The 14,580-nt window shown below is 42.2% G+C and overlaps 1 protein-coding gene across 1 annotated transcript; it reads left to right on the top strand.

The window, feature by feature from the left end:
• Positions 1-9,647: 9,647 nt before the first annotated feature.
• BTBD18 (BTB domain containing 18) lies at positions 9,648-13,124 on the top strand. The gene is made up of 2 exons (XM_044420746.1): positions 9,648-9,771; positions 11,086-13,124. The coding sequence occupies exons 1-2, from the start codon at positions 9,648-9,650 to the stop codon at positions 13,122-13,124; spliced, it is 2,163 nt and encodes a 720-aa protein (XP_044276681.1).
• The last annotated feature ends 1,456 nt before the right edge of the window (positions 13,125-14,580 follow it).

The following is a 14,580-nucleotide window of genomic DNA, read 5'->3' on the forward strand; positions in this document are numbered from 1 at the left end:
TGGCTGTATTCTAAGGACACAAGACCAAGGGAATCTATTGGGATCCTTTCCCAGTCATTCCCAAGCGGTTGGGACACCTGAGAAGTAGAGACAGGGTTTGTTTTACTATTGATGGAGATAGCTGGCAGTAGACACTGCTGCACCAGACTTGCACCCGCAGATGGAGTTGCCTGTGGATGCCAGATCACCACAATGCTCTACTTAGTTCAGTGGGACATACTCCCAAGTAATTGTAAGACTGACAAGGCCATGTTGTGATGCCCGTTAATCCATCATAACAAGACATGCAACAAGCAGTAAGCAGATACAATAAACGAAGCATTAAAGAGAAAATATCCGAGTCACAAACTGTAAAACGGGGAGGGGGGAACCTTCTTTATTACTGGAAAGGACAGTTCAAGTAATGGTGTATGGGTGTTTGAAGGGCAGTTTTTCACATGGAATATCCTCAGATTTATATCATGTTTTTGATATTCTCTTTTGCCTCTCCTTGTACATACGGAGTTCATGTTGGAGTGGGCAGGAGGAGTATCTAGATCTTCTGCTAGGTCTCTGTGTGATTTGCAGTATGTTGACAGGGATTTCTGATTCCTACTTTTGTTTCTTTTTTTGAAGATCCTACTCTCTCTAAATTATGTTGTCAAAAGACCAAATCGTCACCACCACCACCACCATCATCTTGGGATAACCAGGAATGGATTTTGGTGCAGGAGGCTCCATTTGCTTCTAGTGCTCAAAAACAAATTTCCTGGGCTCAGAAATATTTAATTTGGTGAATCTCAGGACTCTCAGAAAACCAAAGCCCACAAGGCTAATGTCTGCCTACCCTGGTTTATTGCAAATCAGTCAACATCTCTGCATTGTTCAATTTTTGTTCAGGAATGGAATGTATCCAGGTTATGTTCAGTAAAACCTTTCTAAGATGATAAAACTGATGTTTAAGTGTGGGAGTGGAGAGCTTTCTTCAGAACTGCCTTAACGCCTTGGTGCAAACTGTCACTCTCATTTCCTTCCTTCTCATTATTATTTTACCTTCAGTGTTTTGTTTGATGGTTAACTATGTAAAATCCAGTTTGTGTTCACAAGATTCTGGCCAGTTTAAGATGTATATTGGAAACACAATATTACAGGAGAAAGCAGTGCTGGAAGGATGGCCCCAGATGTTGTTACCTGAAAATTTGTCAAATAGCATAGAAATTCACTTTTCCCTCCTGAAGACTAGGTTGAAAGTCAGTAGATATCAAAATGGGAACAGACCATTTTGAAATGAAGGAACTTAAATGTCTTTTAAACAATGTTATGGAATTTTGTACTGTATTCCATGGCATATTTGGAAAACCTCAAAAGGGAGTAAATTATTCTCTGTCTCATCCATAGTCACCACTGTATCTATGCTAACCTAGCTGTTTTTCACTGGAAAAGAGATTGCTGTCACAAGGTTTGTGACACCAGCAGTCTTTAATGTCCAATGGTAATAACAGGTGTGTGGCTCCACAGGTTGAAAGGGCTTGGACAAAGTGCCCCCAAAGCCCCCCCACACACACACACAGATACACAACATACACTCACACTCAGCCTTGGCTGCTCCTGGTCACTCTACTGTCCTTCCTTGCCCACTCCTAGCTTATCAGGAAGTAAGAGGTACTGGCCCTTTTATTTTTAACATTTAATCAGGTGTGTGTGCTGCACAGTCAATTGTATCAAGATTGTAGGTGTTTCCACTATCTCAGTTTCTCAAGAGCACCCCATACTGTTCAGATGGGAGATATGAAGATGGTGGATGCTTCTGAAACTTTCTAATATGCATTTCACTACACAACACATCTGTTCATCTAATTATTGAAAAAGAATGTTGTATAATGAATGGTGTCAGTTCTGTATATGGTGGTACGTGCTAGCTGCTGCTAGCTTCAGGTCATTGAACTTGTACCCCAAACTTGAGCCCCAGAAGAACCATTGGTGGCAGGAGTTTAAAAAGAATGTGAATTTGAAGACGTCAGTGCAAACCAGAGTAGCCACAAACCAGACTGGCGTGTCATATTTTAAAACGTCACCCATCATAAGGGCATTGTTGCAAGAAAGAAATTATAGAGTGAAAACTGTTTGTAAGAGAATCTCATGCATCCATTTTCCACATATCCTGGTATTGTGCAAGAGGGGAACTTAGTTTTACCCACATGGGGAGCACTTCCTGCCCACTGCTTCCCTTAGGGACCCATTCATTTATCTTTGTTCTATGTTGTAATATCAACACATGTTGTTGACGCACTGAACTGCTCTTATGAATGTTTTAACACATGTCCAGATTACAGCCCACCACATCTTTCAAAACCTTCCAAAAGTAGGGTTAAAGCAGGATGTGATAATGAGCATACATGCACAGGCTTGCAAGATATCCAGAAGCCTGGAAAAAATTATGGTTCTTAGTACTGTTATGCTTTTGCTAACATTCTTGTAATACTTGCCTGCATACTTTCAATCTAGTGAAAATTAAATGAAATCACAAAAAACAGATTTATCTTAATGCTCATAAAAGAATTGAGCTTCTTGTTTTGGATTATTTGGTCAATTAATGTAGAGCAACATATGTCAAAAATGAAAAAAGGAAGACAGGAGAATCCACTGAGAAGCACTTTATATGTTTTACATATGTAGTTGCTTCACCAACTACCAGTGAGGAAGCTATTGAAAAATTTGATTTGCAATGCTTTGGTTCCAACTTCTATATAGACAAATTGAAATAAACAGATATATTAATCTCTCATGTTACTAAACATCTGCTAAACTGTAACATGAAAGCAGCCCAACTCAGGTGAACCTTTTAACTTCATAGTTAAAGTGAGCTATTGCTCACTGAAGATAATGGATTTTAGTGGAAGTGAGCAGTCTATTCATAGGACTGGCCTGAAAGTCTGCAAGCTATACTCTACACCTATAGTCTTCTTGGATTCTAGAGACCAGCTCAGTGTAATAAGAACCTAACAAGCAACTCATACTAAATGAACTAGATAATAAGTTGAGGATTTGTTTAAAAATTAATATGCACTGATTTTTATCCTTGATAGAAGATGGTTTGTTTCTAGTTTGTTACTGACTTAAAGGTGAAAAAGGAGACTGAGAAAGAAAAGGCAGCTCAACTTTTATTACAGTCATGCCTTCTGTCCTTAAGTTCCCATTCACTGATATGCTAAGATGGAGTGCCCTGTCCTTTTGAACTTGCTCCTGGCATAGCTAATGAAGAAAGAAGAGTCAACTGGTATCTCTGAGGCCTAATCTAGCATCTTGAGAAATGCATTGTGGACAATCAGTAGCCAGTTCAGCTTCTCCTGTTCTGTGCCAGTAGACATTTCAGGAAATCCTCCATAGAAACGGCTTGGGTCCTGGTTACCTGAAGGAGTGCTTACATCCATATATGCCCAGCCGCCCCGAGATTGGTGGGAGAGGCCCTTCTCCGGGAACCCTCCGTGAAAGAAATTAGGAGGGTGGGTACTCGGAGGAGGGCTTTCTCTGTGGTGGCGCCCAATCTATGGAATGCACTCCCCAGAGAGGTCCGCCTGGCACAGTCGTTATTTGTTTTTCGGCACCAGGCGAAGACCTTTTTATTTAAGCAGCATTTTAAATGTTAATATTACTGAATTTTATCTGGCCAGGGCGGCTTATTTTATATTATATGTATTTTATTATAATGTTTATATTTTTAATTATAATTATTTACTAATTGTTGTAAGCCGCCCCGAGGCTTCGGCGAATGGGGCAGCATAAAAATGTTTTAATAAATAATAAATAAATAAAATAGAAAGACAGGATCTAGTGCCTGAATGGGTGGGAAAAAATTTTGGTAGACCACTTTAAGAAGCTGGAAGGAAGCCTTTCCCTTTTATCACTTCTGCTCCCCTCTCCTCAGGATAGCTACTAACTGGAACTTTAAAACATCCTTCCCCAAGCTAGTGCCCTCCAAATAGTTTTTGGACTTTAATTACCATAAGCTCCAGCCAGCATCACCCATATTGTAAGCTCCATTCCAAAACATCCGAAGGGAGTCACCAGGATGGCGAAGTCTGTTTTACAAGCATGAGAACTCTGAAATAATAACCAATCCAACTTGGATACTCGGATTATCGTGTGCCCGCCCATTAGCCCAGGCAGCCCTCTCCACAGCTGCTGCTCCGTCTTTTTTTAAAGCCTCGATTCCTCCCGCCAAAAGCTTGCCTCCATTGTGATTCGCTGGGACCACAGCCAATAGAAGCGGTGTTTCCGAGACGCGGCGCGGGGAAAGGCGAAGAGGTGTGGCCGGCGCGTGCGGGAGCCTTCGTTCCGTTGTGTTTTCTTTCGGGGTGGGAGAACGTCCTATAGGTCGCGTGGGGGTCGGGGAGGGGCTGGCGCGGCGCGCCTTCCGTCAGCGCCCTGGGGCTGCAGCAGGTGCTGCGGCGCGTCTTGCCGCCCCTTTGCAGGCGACCGTCCGCGCGGCTGTGGGGCTGAGAACCGGGACGAGCTCCTTTCAGGCAGTGCGGTGGGGTTGGTGGGTATGGGGCGGGGGCACTGAACGGGTATGGGCGAAGAACCTCTGAACTCTCTAATTATGGAGTGGGGATTATCGGTAGTAACAATACAGTATCGAAGGAAAAGTAGAAAGAAATGGGAATTTCTTCAGTACCTGTAAACCATCAAGTCAATAGCTCACCTTTTAAAAATTTAATTATTTTAAATAAATGTTAAATCGTTACTTGAGCACAATCTTTGCTGCTCTTTTGCCTGTTACCGGATATTCGAAGCAGCTCAAACAGTTTTTAGAATATACTGAGTTTTGTTTCGTCTGTTTGTGCCGTTCCTACAGATACCTGGTTTTTTTAAAGTTGGGTTAAGCCCGCTGAAGGCCTGATGTGGTGGAAAAAAGGAATATATATCCTCTCCCCGCCCCAATAAAATTTGGTTAAACAAAATGCTGTTAAAATTGCTGGATTACAGTCAAAGCTGGGCATTACCAATTTGGGAATAAAATGATATTAAAATTTTAACAGTTGTCCTCTGCAGTATCTGGATGAAGTTCCTTAAGTATAGTTTGAGCTATGTAGTTTCCTCTCTGTTGGTGATTTGCCTTGTATCTTGGTTGTAGTAGTGGGAAAACATCCGTCCATCACTTGAGCTGCTGCCTTAACTTTGGTGCAGAAACACAGTGATAAAAATACTGAATTTTGCCTGATGAGGTTGTTTAAGACTCTATCTAGAACGATGTTTTAGGCTGTTTATTCAAAATAGCATACTGTAGAGTCTTCAGCATGTCTGATTTCAATGGGGCTTACTCCTGTATGAGAATATAGCCTTAAAGTGGCTTTGCTGCTGCTTAACACTCATCAGGAGATCTCCTTTGTTCTTATAATTGGTATAGGAACCAAGGTAGACTTGAGCCACACTTCTGATGCAAATTTGTGGACTGTGTAAACCCATTTAGTGAAGAAGTAGGTGTTTTTCATTAGTGCAGAACAGGTGTGGTCTTACAGGGAGTGGTGGCATGCTGATCCAGTTTGTATTCTGTACTTAAAACTCTTCCATCTGGAAATACTTATACTGCCTGCTGTATGTGATTGCAGGTTGCCAAAAACTAAAGATCAGCAATACATCATAGCACTAGAAAAGTTAGGGGGTGGCAGCAAAGTTTTTGGAAAGATGTTATAAAGTTGGAGGAGTTGCAGAAAAAAAACCCAAGCATGTTCTCAATGAAGAAAGGTTGCAGTGTTGTAGTGGGCAGAGAAGGTGATGGGTGGAGTTTGTGAAAGGGATCTATAAAATTATGTGTGGAGAAAATAGATGGAGAGGTTTTTCCTCCCTCCTAATACCACAACTGGGTGGGTCATGAATAAAACTGATTAGCAGGAGGTTTGGAACAAACTAAAGGAAGTACTATTTCCAGTGACATGCAGTTATATAAATAACTTGCTGCCATAAAAGAAGGTGATAGTTGTAACATAGATAGCTTTAAATGGAGGTCAGAGAAGACTTAAGTTTGGGAGGGTAGGAGCAACATTTGGAGCTAAGCACCACCTACTCTTAGGAGGGGCCCTCAAAGGTTGCCTGGATAAGATGCAGTGCAGCATGGGCCAGAGGTTTTGCAGCCCCGTTTTAAATGATAGTCATGAAGGCTTTGTTGAGAACAAAAACAAGTAATTGACTCTTGCTGTTTGGTCACTATATATATATGTTTGGTCATATGTTCTTCACCTATATCCAGCCTCCAAGGTATGCCACTGAATACCAGTTACTTAAGCTGGAATCAACAGAAAGAGAGATGTACTAGTTTTTCAGGAGCATCTGGTTGGCCATTGTTGGAATAAAGATGTTAGACTGCATGGCCCATTCATTGGTTTGAGCCAGCTGGGTGGGTCTTAGTTCCTAACCAACAGAAACTCCGGTCAGAAAAATTAAACTAGACATTTTTCTAACAAGCCAGACTTCTAAATCCTGGTTATATGCACAGAATCTACCACCTCTTATTACTCATCTTTCTTCTATTAGGATTTAATATTGGATCAAGGCCAGTAAGATCCCATGACCACCACCTACTGAGGAAAAATGCAGTGGTGGGGGGACCTGTAACTAATTCTTAGCAAGCAAGCAAAGTTGGTTGTAACTCTAACTTTTATAGCTGATAATTGAATATGCTTTTTCATACTATCTAAATACCTATCAGGATTTTAATTCAGGTTGTTTCAGAAAGATCAGGGCTGACAAGCAGCTGGCATTTAATTAGTGTGTGTGTGTATGAAAATTGTGAATTATCAGTCCATAAGCACAATCTGTGGAATGGCAGTAACATAAGACATTCAGAGAGAGAGAGCGAGCGAGCGAGCGAGCACTTCACCGGAGGTGCTACATTTCCTTTTGTTGAGTTAAGGAAGAATTTCTGATGGCTGAAGCACCAGGTTTATACTAGGCTCTTGATGCCACTCTATTATATCACTGTATCACTCAGGAAATTGCTCTGGTTTCTTGCAAACAGGATGGTCACAGGGAGACTGTACAGAAATCTGTCATGTGAATAATTTGTCAGAAACCCTTTCCTAATTTTTAGTTGAGATACATACCATCTTCAGTTGTGCCTTTTCTGGAGCATAAAAGAATGGTTTCATCCCTTCTTTACCGCTCTTATAAATTTATGCTCTTTGAGAGTAGGTTGACTTGTGGCTAAGCTAAGCTTGTTTAGTATTACAGGTGATTCACTTGGGTTGTTCTTATAGTTCTTTTCTGCACTTCCAATTTGATTGTATTTTTCCAGAAGTTGCAATTACTGTTTTCTTGCCACTGTAAGCACAGTAATAATTAGGATTATGTCTTTGAAATAGTTTCTAAACAAGCAAAGTTTTCTATATAGCCTTGCGAAAAGAAGGCAGGGTGAAAAAATAAAGATTTTTGGAAAAATACATGTTTGTTGCCTCTGTGAGATTCCCAGCCCAGTTATTTCTTCTGCTCATGTTTAAATTATTGATCAATGGTATCTTATATTGATAGACATTAAAGGATGCCCTGGATCATGTCACACTCAGTTTTCTAATAAGTATGTGTCATTATATAGAAAAATGTGCCTTTTTTATAGTTTGCCTTTTTTCCTATAGAGACCTGTGTTTCTTGGCTTATTCTGTTCAGATGCTGTGGATGTCTTTGTAGTTCTAATCTAAAAACTTACATATAAAATAAATGCTGTAGGCCACCCTACCACTGGGATCATATGTGACAGAACAACATTTGGGTTATCCCACTTGTATTTCTTTATCTTAAAAAATAGCTGTGAGGCTTGAGTCTCTAGAACTGACTGCCACAGTGGGTTAATAATGCTATGTATGTTTTATGCTGTTTTAGCATGTGTAAGCTGCCCAGAGAACCTTTGGGTTGTGGAGTGTGGGGCATAGAAATGGAACTAAATAAATAAATAATATATTCTTAATTAGCTCTTACTACTAAGGAATGCCTCCTCAGCTACAAAACCTTTCAGTGGCTGCTACTACAATAAATTCTATCTAAAAGAAATTCAGTCACTTGTTTCCTGTGGTTTTGGCATGGAATTGGTACTACCACTAGAGAACCACTTCAAAATGAACAAAAGCAAAGATGATCATTAGCAGAAATGACTTACAAAATTGAATAGAAGTGCATTCTTCAAATAATGAGACAGCATTAAGTTTCTTAAACATGGTTGCTTACCACTGCTAATAAGGGCAGGAGGCTTTCCCAGCTAAATACAATTTCAGTAGCTTTTCCTTCACATCTGATTTCCCTAAACTATACCTCACCAAAAGGAATAGGCTTAGGAAATCTAGACTTCTTTATAAACAGGAACAAATGGCTGTATGCCACTCATCCTCTGCCCGTTTTTCCAATGTCCTCTAGGATGCTTCAGATGTTTAAGGGAGTACTTGGAAAGACATAAAACACACCTGAAATATATGATGTATAACTTGCTTTACTGATACAAGTATGTTTGGTATAATAAGAGTAAAGATTATTGAGAATCATTATAAATTTACATTTTGACATTAGAGATCATTTTATAAATTATACACAATATGTTTCCAAAGCAGCCTTCCCTGTTGTTCACCAGAAGTTTTAGACTATTACTTCCAGCATCCCTGGCCATTAACCATGAAGCCTGTGGCTAATAGGAACTAAATTCTGAAACATCTGGAGGGCACCATGTTGGGGAAGCTGTTTAAAGTGACTTAAAGTAAAGAGCCCCCATAAAATAGGTATTTTTCCTGTTTTGCTTGAAGTTTCAATTTTTTCCCCATACCTACCCCAAGAAAAAGTGTTTTCCATGGCTTCATAATTTCTGGAAATGTTACATCTTTGATGTAGACTTCTGATAATCCCCCCCGCCAAATCCCTCCCCCCGTAAGGCATACACTGCTAACTGCAGTATGTGCCCTGAAAGATGCTATGGTGGTGTTAAAGACAATAAGGAATGTCTTTAACATTTTACAGTGCTGTGAATCTTTGAAGGGAGTAAAGACATTTTACAGACCTTATTGTTAAACACACAATAGATTTGGGTCTTGTGACCTTAATAGTATCTTCTTGGCTGAAAATTAAATTATTTTTTTTAATTAAGCTGTTTTCCTAAGGTTTTGTTGTGGGGGGTTGTTTTTGTGTTCCCGATTGAAGCTGGGATGTTTTGAGTTCTTGTGCCTCAGAATGGTTTATTAAAATATTTTGAGGTATCACTTGAGCAACTTTGCAACTTTGTATTGCAATTCTGAAAAATACAGGCATGGCTGACAGTTCATAATTTCTGATATTTCATTCTGGGTCATTTAGGTGCTTCAGGAAAAAAAACCTCATCCAAAATACATACATTGAGGTAAAACTAAAATAACACTCTTTGAAGGTGTGATGAAGGGAGTATTGCAGGTTGAGTTCTGAGCAGAGTTTTATAATGTAGCCTAAATAAAAGCTTACAAAGACCTGTCTTGTCCCTAAGCTGCTGGTTGGGGACTAAATTCAGAGTATAGAGCACTTCTAGTTGGGAGTAGATCCCATTGAACTAAGTAGAATTTAATTCTGAATACACTTGCATAAGTGAAGAACAGCACTAATAGAAAGCTGGACTGTTTCCTTCACAGAAAACTGACACCTGACAAAGGAAGGGAGGTTCTGCTGCCATGAGCCCTCCTGCAAATCCCAAAATTCTTTATCGGAATTCCCGCCTGCTCCGTATGGTCTTCTTACAGCTTCATCGCCAACAGAGAGCAGACTTATTTTGTGATGTTGTCCTGCAAGCAGAAGGTAATCACTTTGAAACTGGGGCAGACTAGGATAAGGGTGCTTTGACTTCTGCCAGATTGGAAAAAAAATCAAGCAACCAGATGACTTGGATGCTTAGAAATTCTGTTTCGCTAGCCATAATCAAAGAATATTTTTTCAGCTCCCAGAGGCTGATACCTAGAAATCTGATGATAGGTCTGAAAAATTCCAAGCATTTTTCTAGTCCTGACTGTAACATTGGCTGCCCAGTTAACCAAGGAAGCCTCTAATTCATATGGCTGGTGTGGCAGGAGCAGTGGTGGGTTTATGTAGAATGTGATGGACGAATGTCTAATCTCCCAGAACTCGTTTTTGGTGCTGTGCTGGTCTTGACATTTGAAGTAATAAGTGTCTTCACATAAGCAGAATGCCCTAACCACTGAATTCTTGCAAATGAGCCTTATAAATGGAGCGGAGCTCGCAAAGCAAAGGGTTATTCTTCTGTGTGGGAACACGCTGTGGAATCTCATGCTTTAAACATCAAGTCCTATGGAAGGCTGATGTTTTCATGGACATTATATGGAAATATGTAATAGAGAAAAGGGACCACAATGCAGGAGAAATTAATTTCACTTTGGTATCCTGTTGGTTTTCATTTGAAGAGATTGAAGTATGTACCTAATTCTCCCTTTGCACTGAAATCTTCCATTGGAATCTGAGAGGTCTTTTCAGTTCTTAAGTTTGACTAGATCTTTTCCAAGGATCCTATACATTTAGCCCACCTGTTGTAGATAGACTGTATAGATGGCTCTTGCATGTTAGGTAACTACTATCAGTTTGTAAAATTCACTAAGACTTTCTTCTGTGCAAGCCCCCCTTTGAAACAAATGAGCATATTAGCATTGAAGAGAGTTGTGCATGCATATGCACATACTTAGAAAAATGTATGGCCCATCCTATCTAGTAGATTGCCTTTGTTAGCAGCAATTTCTCCTCAAAACTTGCAGAACAGGGTGACCTAAAGCACCTCCCTGCCAGCAACTAGTCTTTTAATTTATAGCATCTTCAACAGTATTTCTGGATGCATATATAACAATTTAAAGTGAGCTGTTGCACAGAAGGTTTATAAAACTAAGTTGCCTCAGGCTACCATATGTATACAGAGAAGTCTAAGCAATGCTGCTATAAAATAAGTTTCTGAGATACCACTTGGAGTCCCAGAGGAATTGTGTAATGTGGGCTGGAGTGCTTCAAGATCAGTCCATGGGGAGCATCTTCTTTCAAGACAGGTTTTCAGGGCCTAAAATTCTAAAATTCTCCATGACCAGAGCCTGCTAATGATGATGTTCTTTGCAGGGGAAGCCATTCCAGCTCACTGTTGCATCCTGTCAGCCTGCAGCCCCTTCTTCACAGAGCGTTTGGAGCGAGAAATGCCCCCCAAGGGGCATAAGGTGGTATTGGAGATCCGGGGGCTGAAGATTGGTACCCTGCGTAAGCTGGTAGATTTCCTCTATACATCTGAGATGGAGGTGTCCCGGGAGGAAGCCCAGGATATTCTTGCAGCTGCACGGCAGCTTCAGGTGTCAGAACTAGAGTCCCTACAGTTAGAAGGAGGAAAGCTAGTAAAAAAATCACTTGGCCGACGACTCAACCGTGATTGCCTACAGCTGGCCAGTCCAGTATCCATTCCAGAGGCAAGCTTGGTGCAGTCTCCCCCTCTCTGTGGTACTAGCTCTTTGGCATCCTGGCTGGTTGCAGGCAAGCAACATGCAGTGGCAAGATTTCCATGCACCAGGGAAGTGAATGATGATAGTGATACTGACCAGAAAGAGATAAAGAAGCACAAACCTGTTGGAACATTGCTGAGTGAGGACAGACAGATTCCCAAAGGCTCAGCAGTTACTGCTGAACCACTAAGAACAAAAGGTAAAAAGCGTCCTGTAGGCACGGGAAGGAATACTTTGAGCAATGAAGAGAGCAGCAGACTGCGCACACAGGAGATTGAGACTGGAGATAAGCAAGCCATGGCCAGCTTGCAGAAGTCGAAGAAGATTAAGCTCAGCCGGCCAAAGCCCTCCTCACCACCTTCGCCCATGCCTTGTACCACTAAAGACTGTAGCGCTGTGGCATCCATCAAGGCATCTTCAAGGTCTGTTCGGCGTCTCTGGAGGCAGAAAAGTCCTGGCCAGGATGAAACAAAAGGAGCAAAAGATGGAAGCTATTTGCATGGCTTCTGGAGCCCTCCCCTTCTTTCAAAGTCGACTAAAAGCAGAAAGCGCAACTCCAGTGAGCCAGCTCCCAGCTCAACCGCTCCCCAAGAGGCAGGGCAGATTGGCCGGGTAAAACTCAGGAAAGTGATCAATGGCAGCTGCTGGGAAGTGGTGCAGGAATTGCCTGCTGCGCAGCTCATGAGGCCTGCAAACACTGTGTGCGCTGTGAAGACAAAGGGTTGCCAGACCCTCTCTCAAGGTCTTGAGCCAGAGGTAGCAGACTCGCAACAGGTCATTGGCTCTGCTGGCCTGCTGCCAGCAAAACTAGAGACTGCATCTTGTAGTGAGAAGAATCTGGCAGAACAAGCTGAGAACAAGATGGTCTTAGATGAAGAGGATAGTGCTGCCGGGAACCCTTTTGGTCTGAACATGTTTATGCTAGACCCTCTAGCAGAGGTGGAACAGTATGACACCCTGGCCTCAGCTGGAGAGCTAGAACACATGCTAGATCTGCTTCTGGCAGATGACGATGGCACTGGGGGACCGCAAGGCACCACTGATGCAAAGAGCACTGCACCAGGAGCCAATAAGAGTCCACCGAGAAGCACTGAAGCTGAAGAAAGAGAGAAGTGTCCTGCTGAAGTGTCAGCTTGTCCGCAGCTTGTCAAGACAGGCAATAGTTCCCTACAAGGGGAACAGGAAGAAACTGACAGGAAAATCAGCCAAGGAACTTGTGGCTCAGCTGATGAAGGTCCCTTGCTGGATGCCGTTTGTGGCAGCCTTCCATTTGTGACCTCTGAACCCAGCTGTGGCTCTCTAGCCTTGTGTAGGCCGCCTCCTCCTCCGCTGCATGATTGGGGAGTGCCTCAGCCCCAGCTCACTGTGTCAGAGAATGGGACTACAAGGCTTGAGGAGCCTTTGCCTCTCACACTAAGGGGTGATGTGGACGAAGGGCTTCTGTCCTATGGAGCGGGGTTCTTGGACACAGAATCCCAGCCCCATACACAAGCAGTGCTAAGGAGCCCTTTGCAGCACAACTTGGACTCTGAGCTGCCGCCGCTCTTAGCCAGCTTGGAAGATGAAGAAATAGATGTCGGTGGGGTTGAGGAGCCATTTGTTAGCACTGAATGGGTTCGGCCAGATCCTTCTCCAGTGTCTGAAACCGAGGTGGATGTTCTGAGCTAGTGAGTGCAGGATGTGTGGCAAGGTATTGCCTTGGTTAGCCAGCACAGGGCAGCCCTCAGTACTGTGCATACTTTTCATGGAAATGGCAATGGGCCTGTGGCTAAAAGCATGGGGAATGGGATCTTACAGCATTTCGAGTAACGTATTGGAAGTGTTGGGAGAAAGCGGCTTCTGAACTTCAAAGGGAGGGGCAGGGCTTCTACTCCATGACCACCATCCTTCAGCCTAATCATGGCTGTGATCTTCATAATCCCGATGTTTGTGTGCAGGGAAGTCTCCCAGGATTCCTGGGCTCTGCTAATCTACTTTATGGGGTAGGTAGATATGAGACTTTAAAGAGAGGGAGAAAGAAACCAGCAGTGGTGCTTCTGTGAAGTGATGGTATTTTTTTGTTGGGAGATTTCTCCTTAGAGCAAGCAAAGATTGCTTGAGTGCATTGTTTCACTTCTGTTATTCAGGACAAAGGTGTAAACAGAAGAGAGTATCGCTGCCCTCGGATCAAGAGAGACGTTAACATCAGCTGGTGCATGTGTGCACCCTCCAGTGGACCAAATTATTTGTGCTTTCTGGGGTAGAGGCGCCCGTCTGCTGTGCAAGCTATTCAAGCTCTGCACTTCTCATAGCCATCTTTTAAAACATTTTGTTAGTGGGTGGTTAAGTCAACTCTTACACATCTTCTTGTAGCTGTTTGGATTATTTCTTTATAACTTTAGCTAGTGGAGCAGCACGGGGAACCAGCCACTCTTGATTTAAGTAGGAGTGGATTACCTGTCAATAATGGGGAAGACACAGGTGACCTCCTTGTACTGGACCCCATCTGCTCCTGCCACAAAAGTACTCTTTAAAGAGTAGTGTATTTGCTACCTACTGCTAAGGGAATTGACTATACTTTATGGGAGTGTTCTGTGGTTTGTACAGTGACATCTCAAAAGCATTTCTTGGAGAAGTTGCTTGGCTGTTAAATTCCCTTCCTTAATGAAGTGTAATGTGCCGTCATAAGCAACAACTCTTGTCATTTTGCTTTGTCTGACAGGATGGACCCGCTGTTAACTACACCACCTCAGATAACAGGCCTACTTTGTTCAGAAGCTGATGCAGTGAACAGTTAGATGTCCTGCTGACTTTCTGTATTGTATATAGGGAAGGCTCTCCAGAGTCTTAAAAACAAATGTTAAGTCGCATGTTGTTCATTGAAACCATCTCCCTTGTGTTTACAGTTTCTTCACAGAGAGGTGTATTCAAGTGCAGTGACCCATACCTCCATGGAGCTGTGCTTCCTTCTCACCACCCAGAGTTCTCAGTGTAAGAACATTCTGAAGAGCAGATGGCACAAAGGCAACAATAAAATGTTGAGTTGCGATTTGTTCAAATAAAGTTTACTTGTTTTACTTCATCTATACTGATGTCAGCTTATAAATGTAACTCGCCCAGGGGAAAAAACATCTATCTACATACT

This window comes from Varanus komodoensis, unplaced genomic scaffold, assembly GCF_004798865.1.
Source record: "Varanus komodoensis strain SLA01 unplaced genomic scaffold, ASM479886v1 scaffold110, whole genome shotgun sequence".
NCBI classification, from domain to species: Eukaryota; Metazoa; Chordata; class Lepidosauria; order Squamata; family Varanidae; genus Varanus; species Varanus komodoensis.

Coding starts and splice junctions, on each gene's coding strand:
- BTBD18 (XM_044420746.1), top strand. CDS start 9,648: ATGAGCCCTCCTGCAAATCCCAAAATTCTTTATCGGAATTCCCGCCTG. Junction 9,772..11,085: donor TGTTGTCCTGCAAGCAGAAG/GTAATCACTTTG, acceptor TGTTCTTTGCAG/GGGAAGCCATTCCAGCTCAC.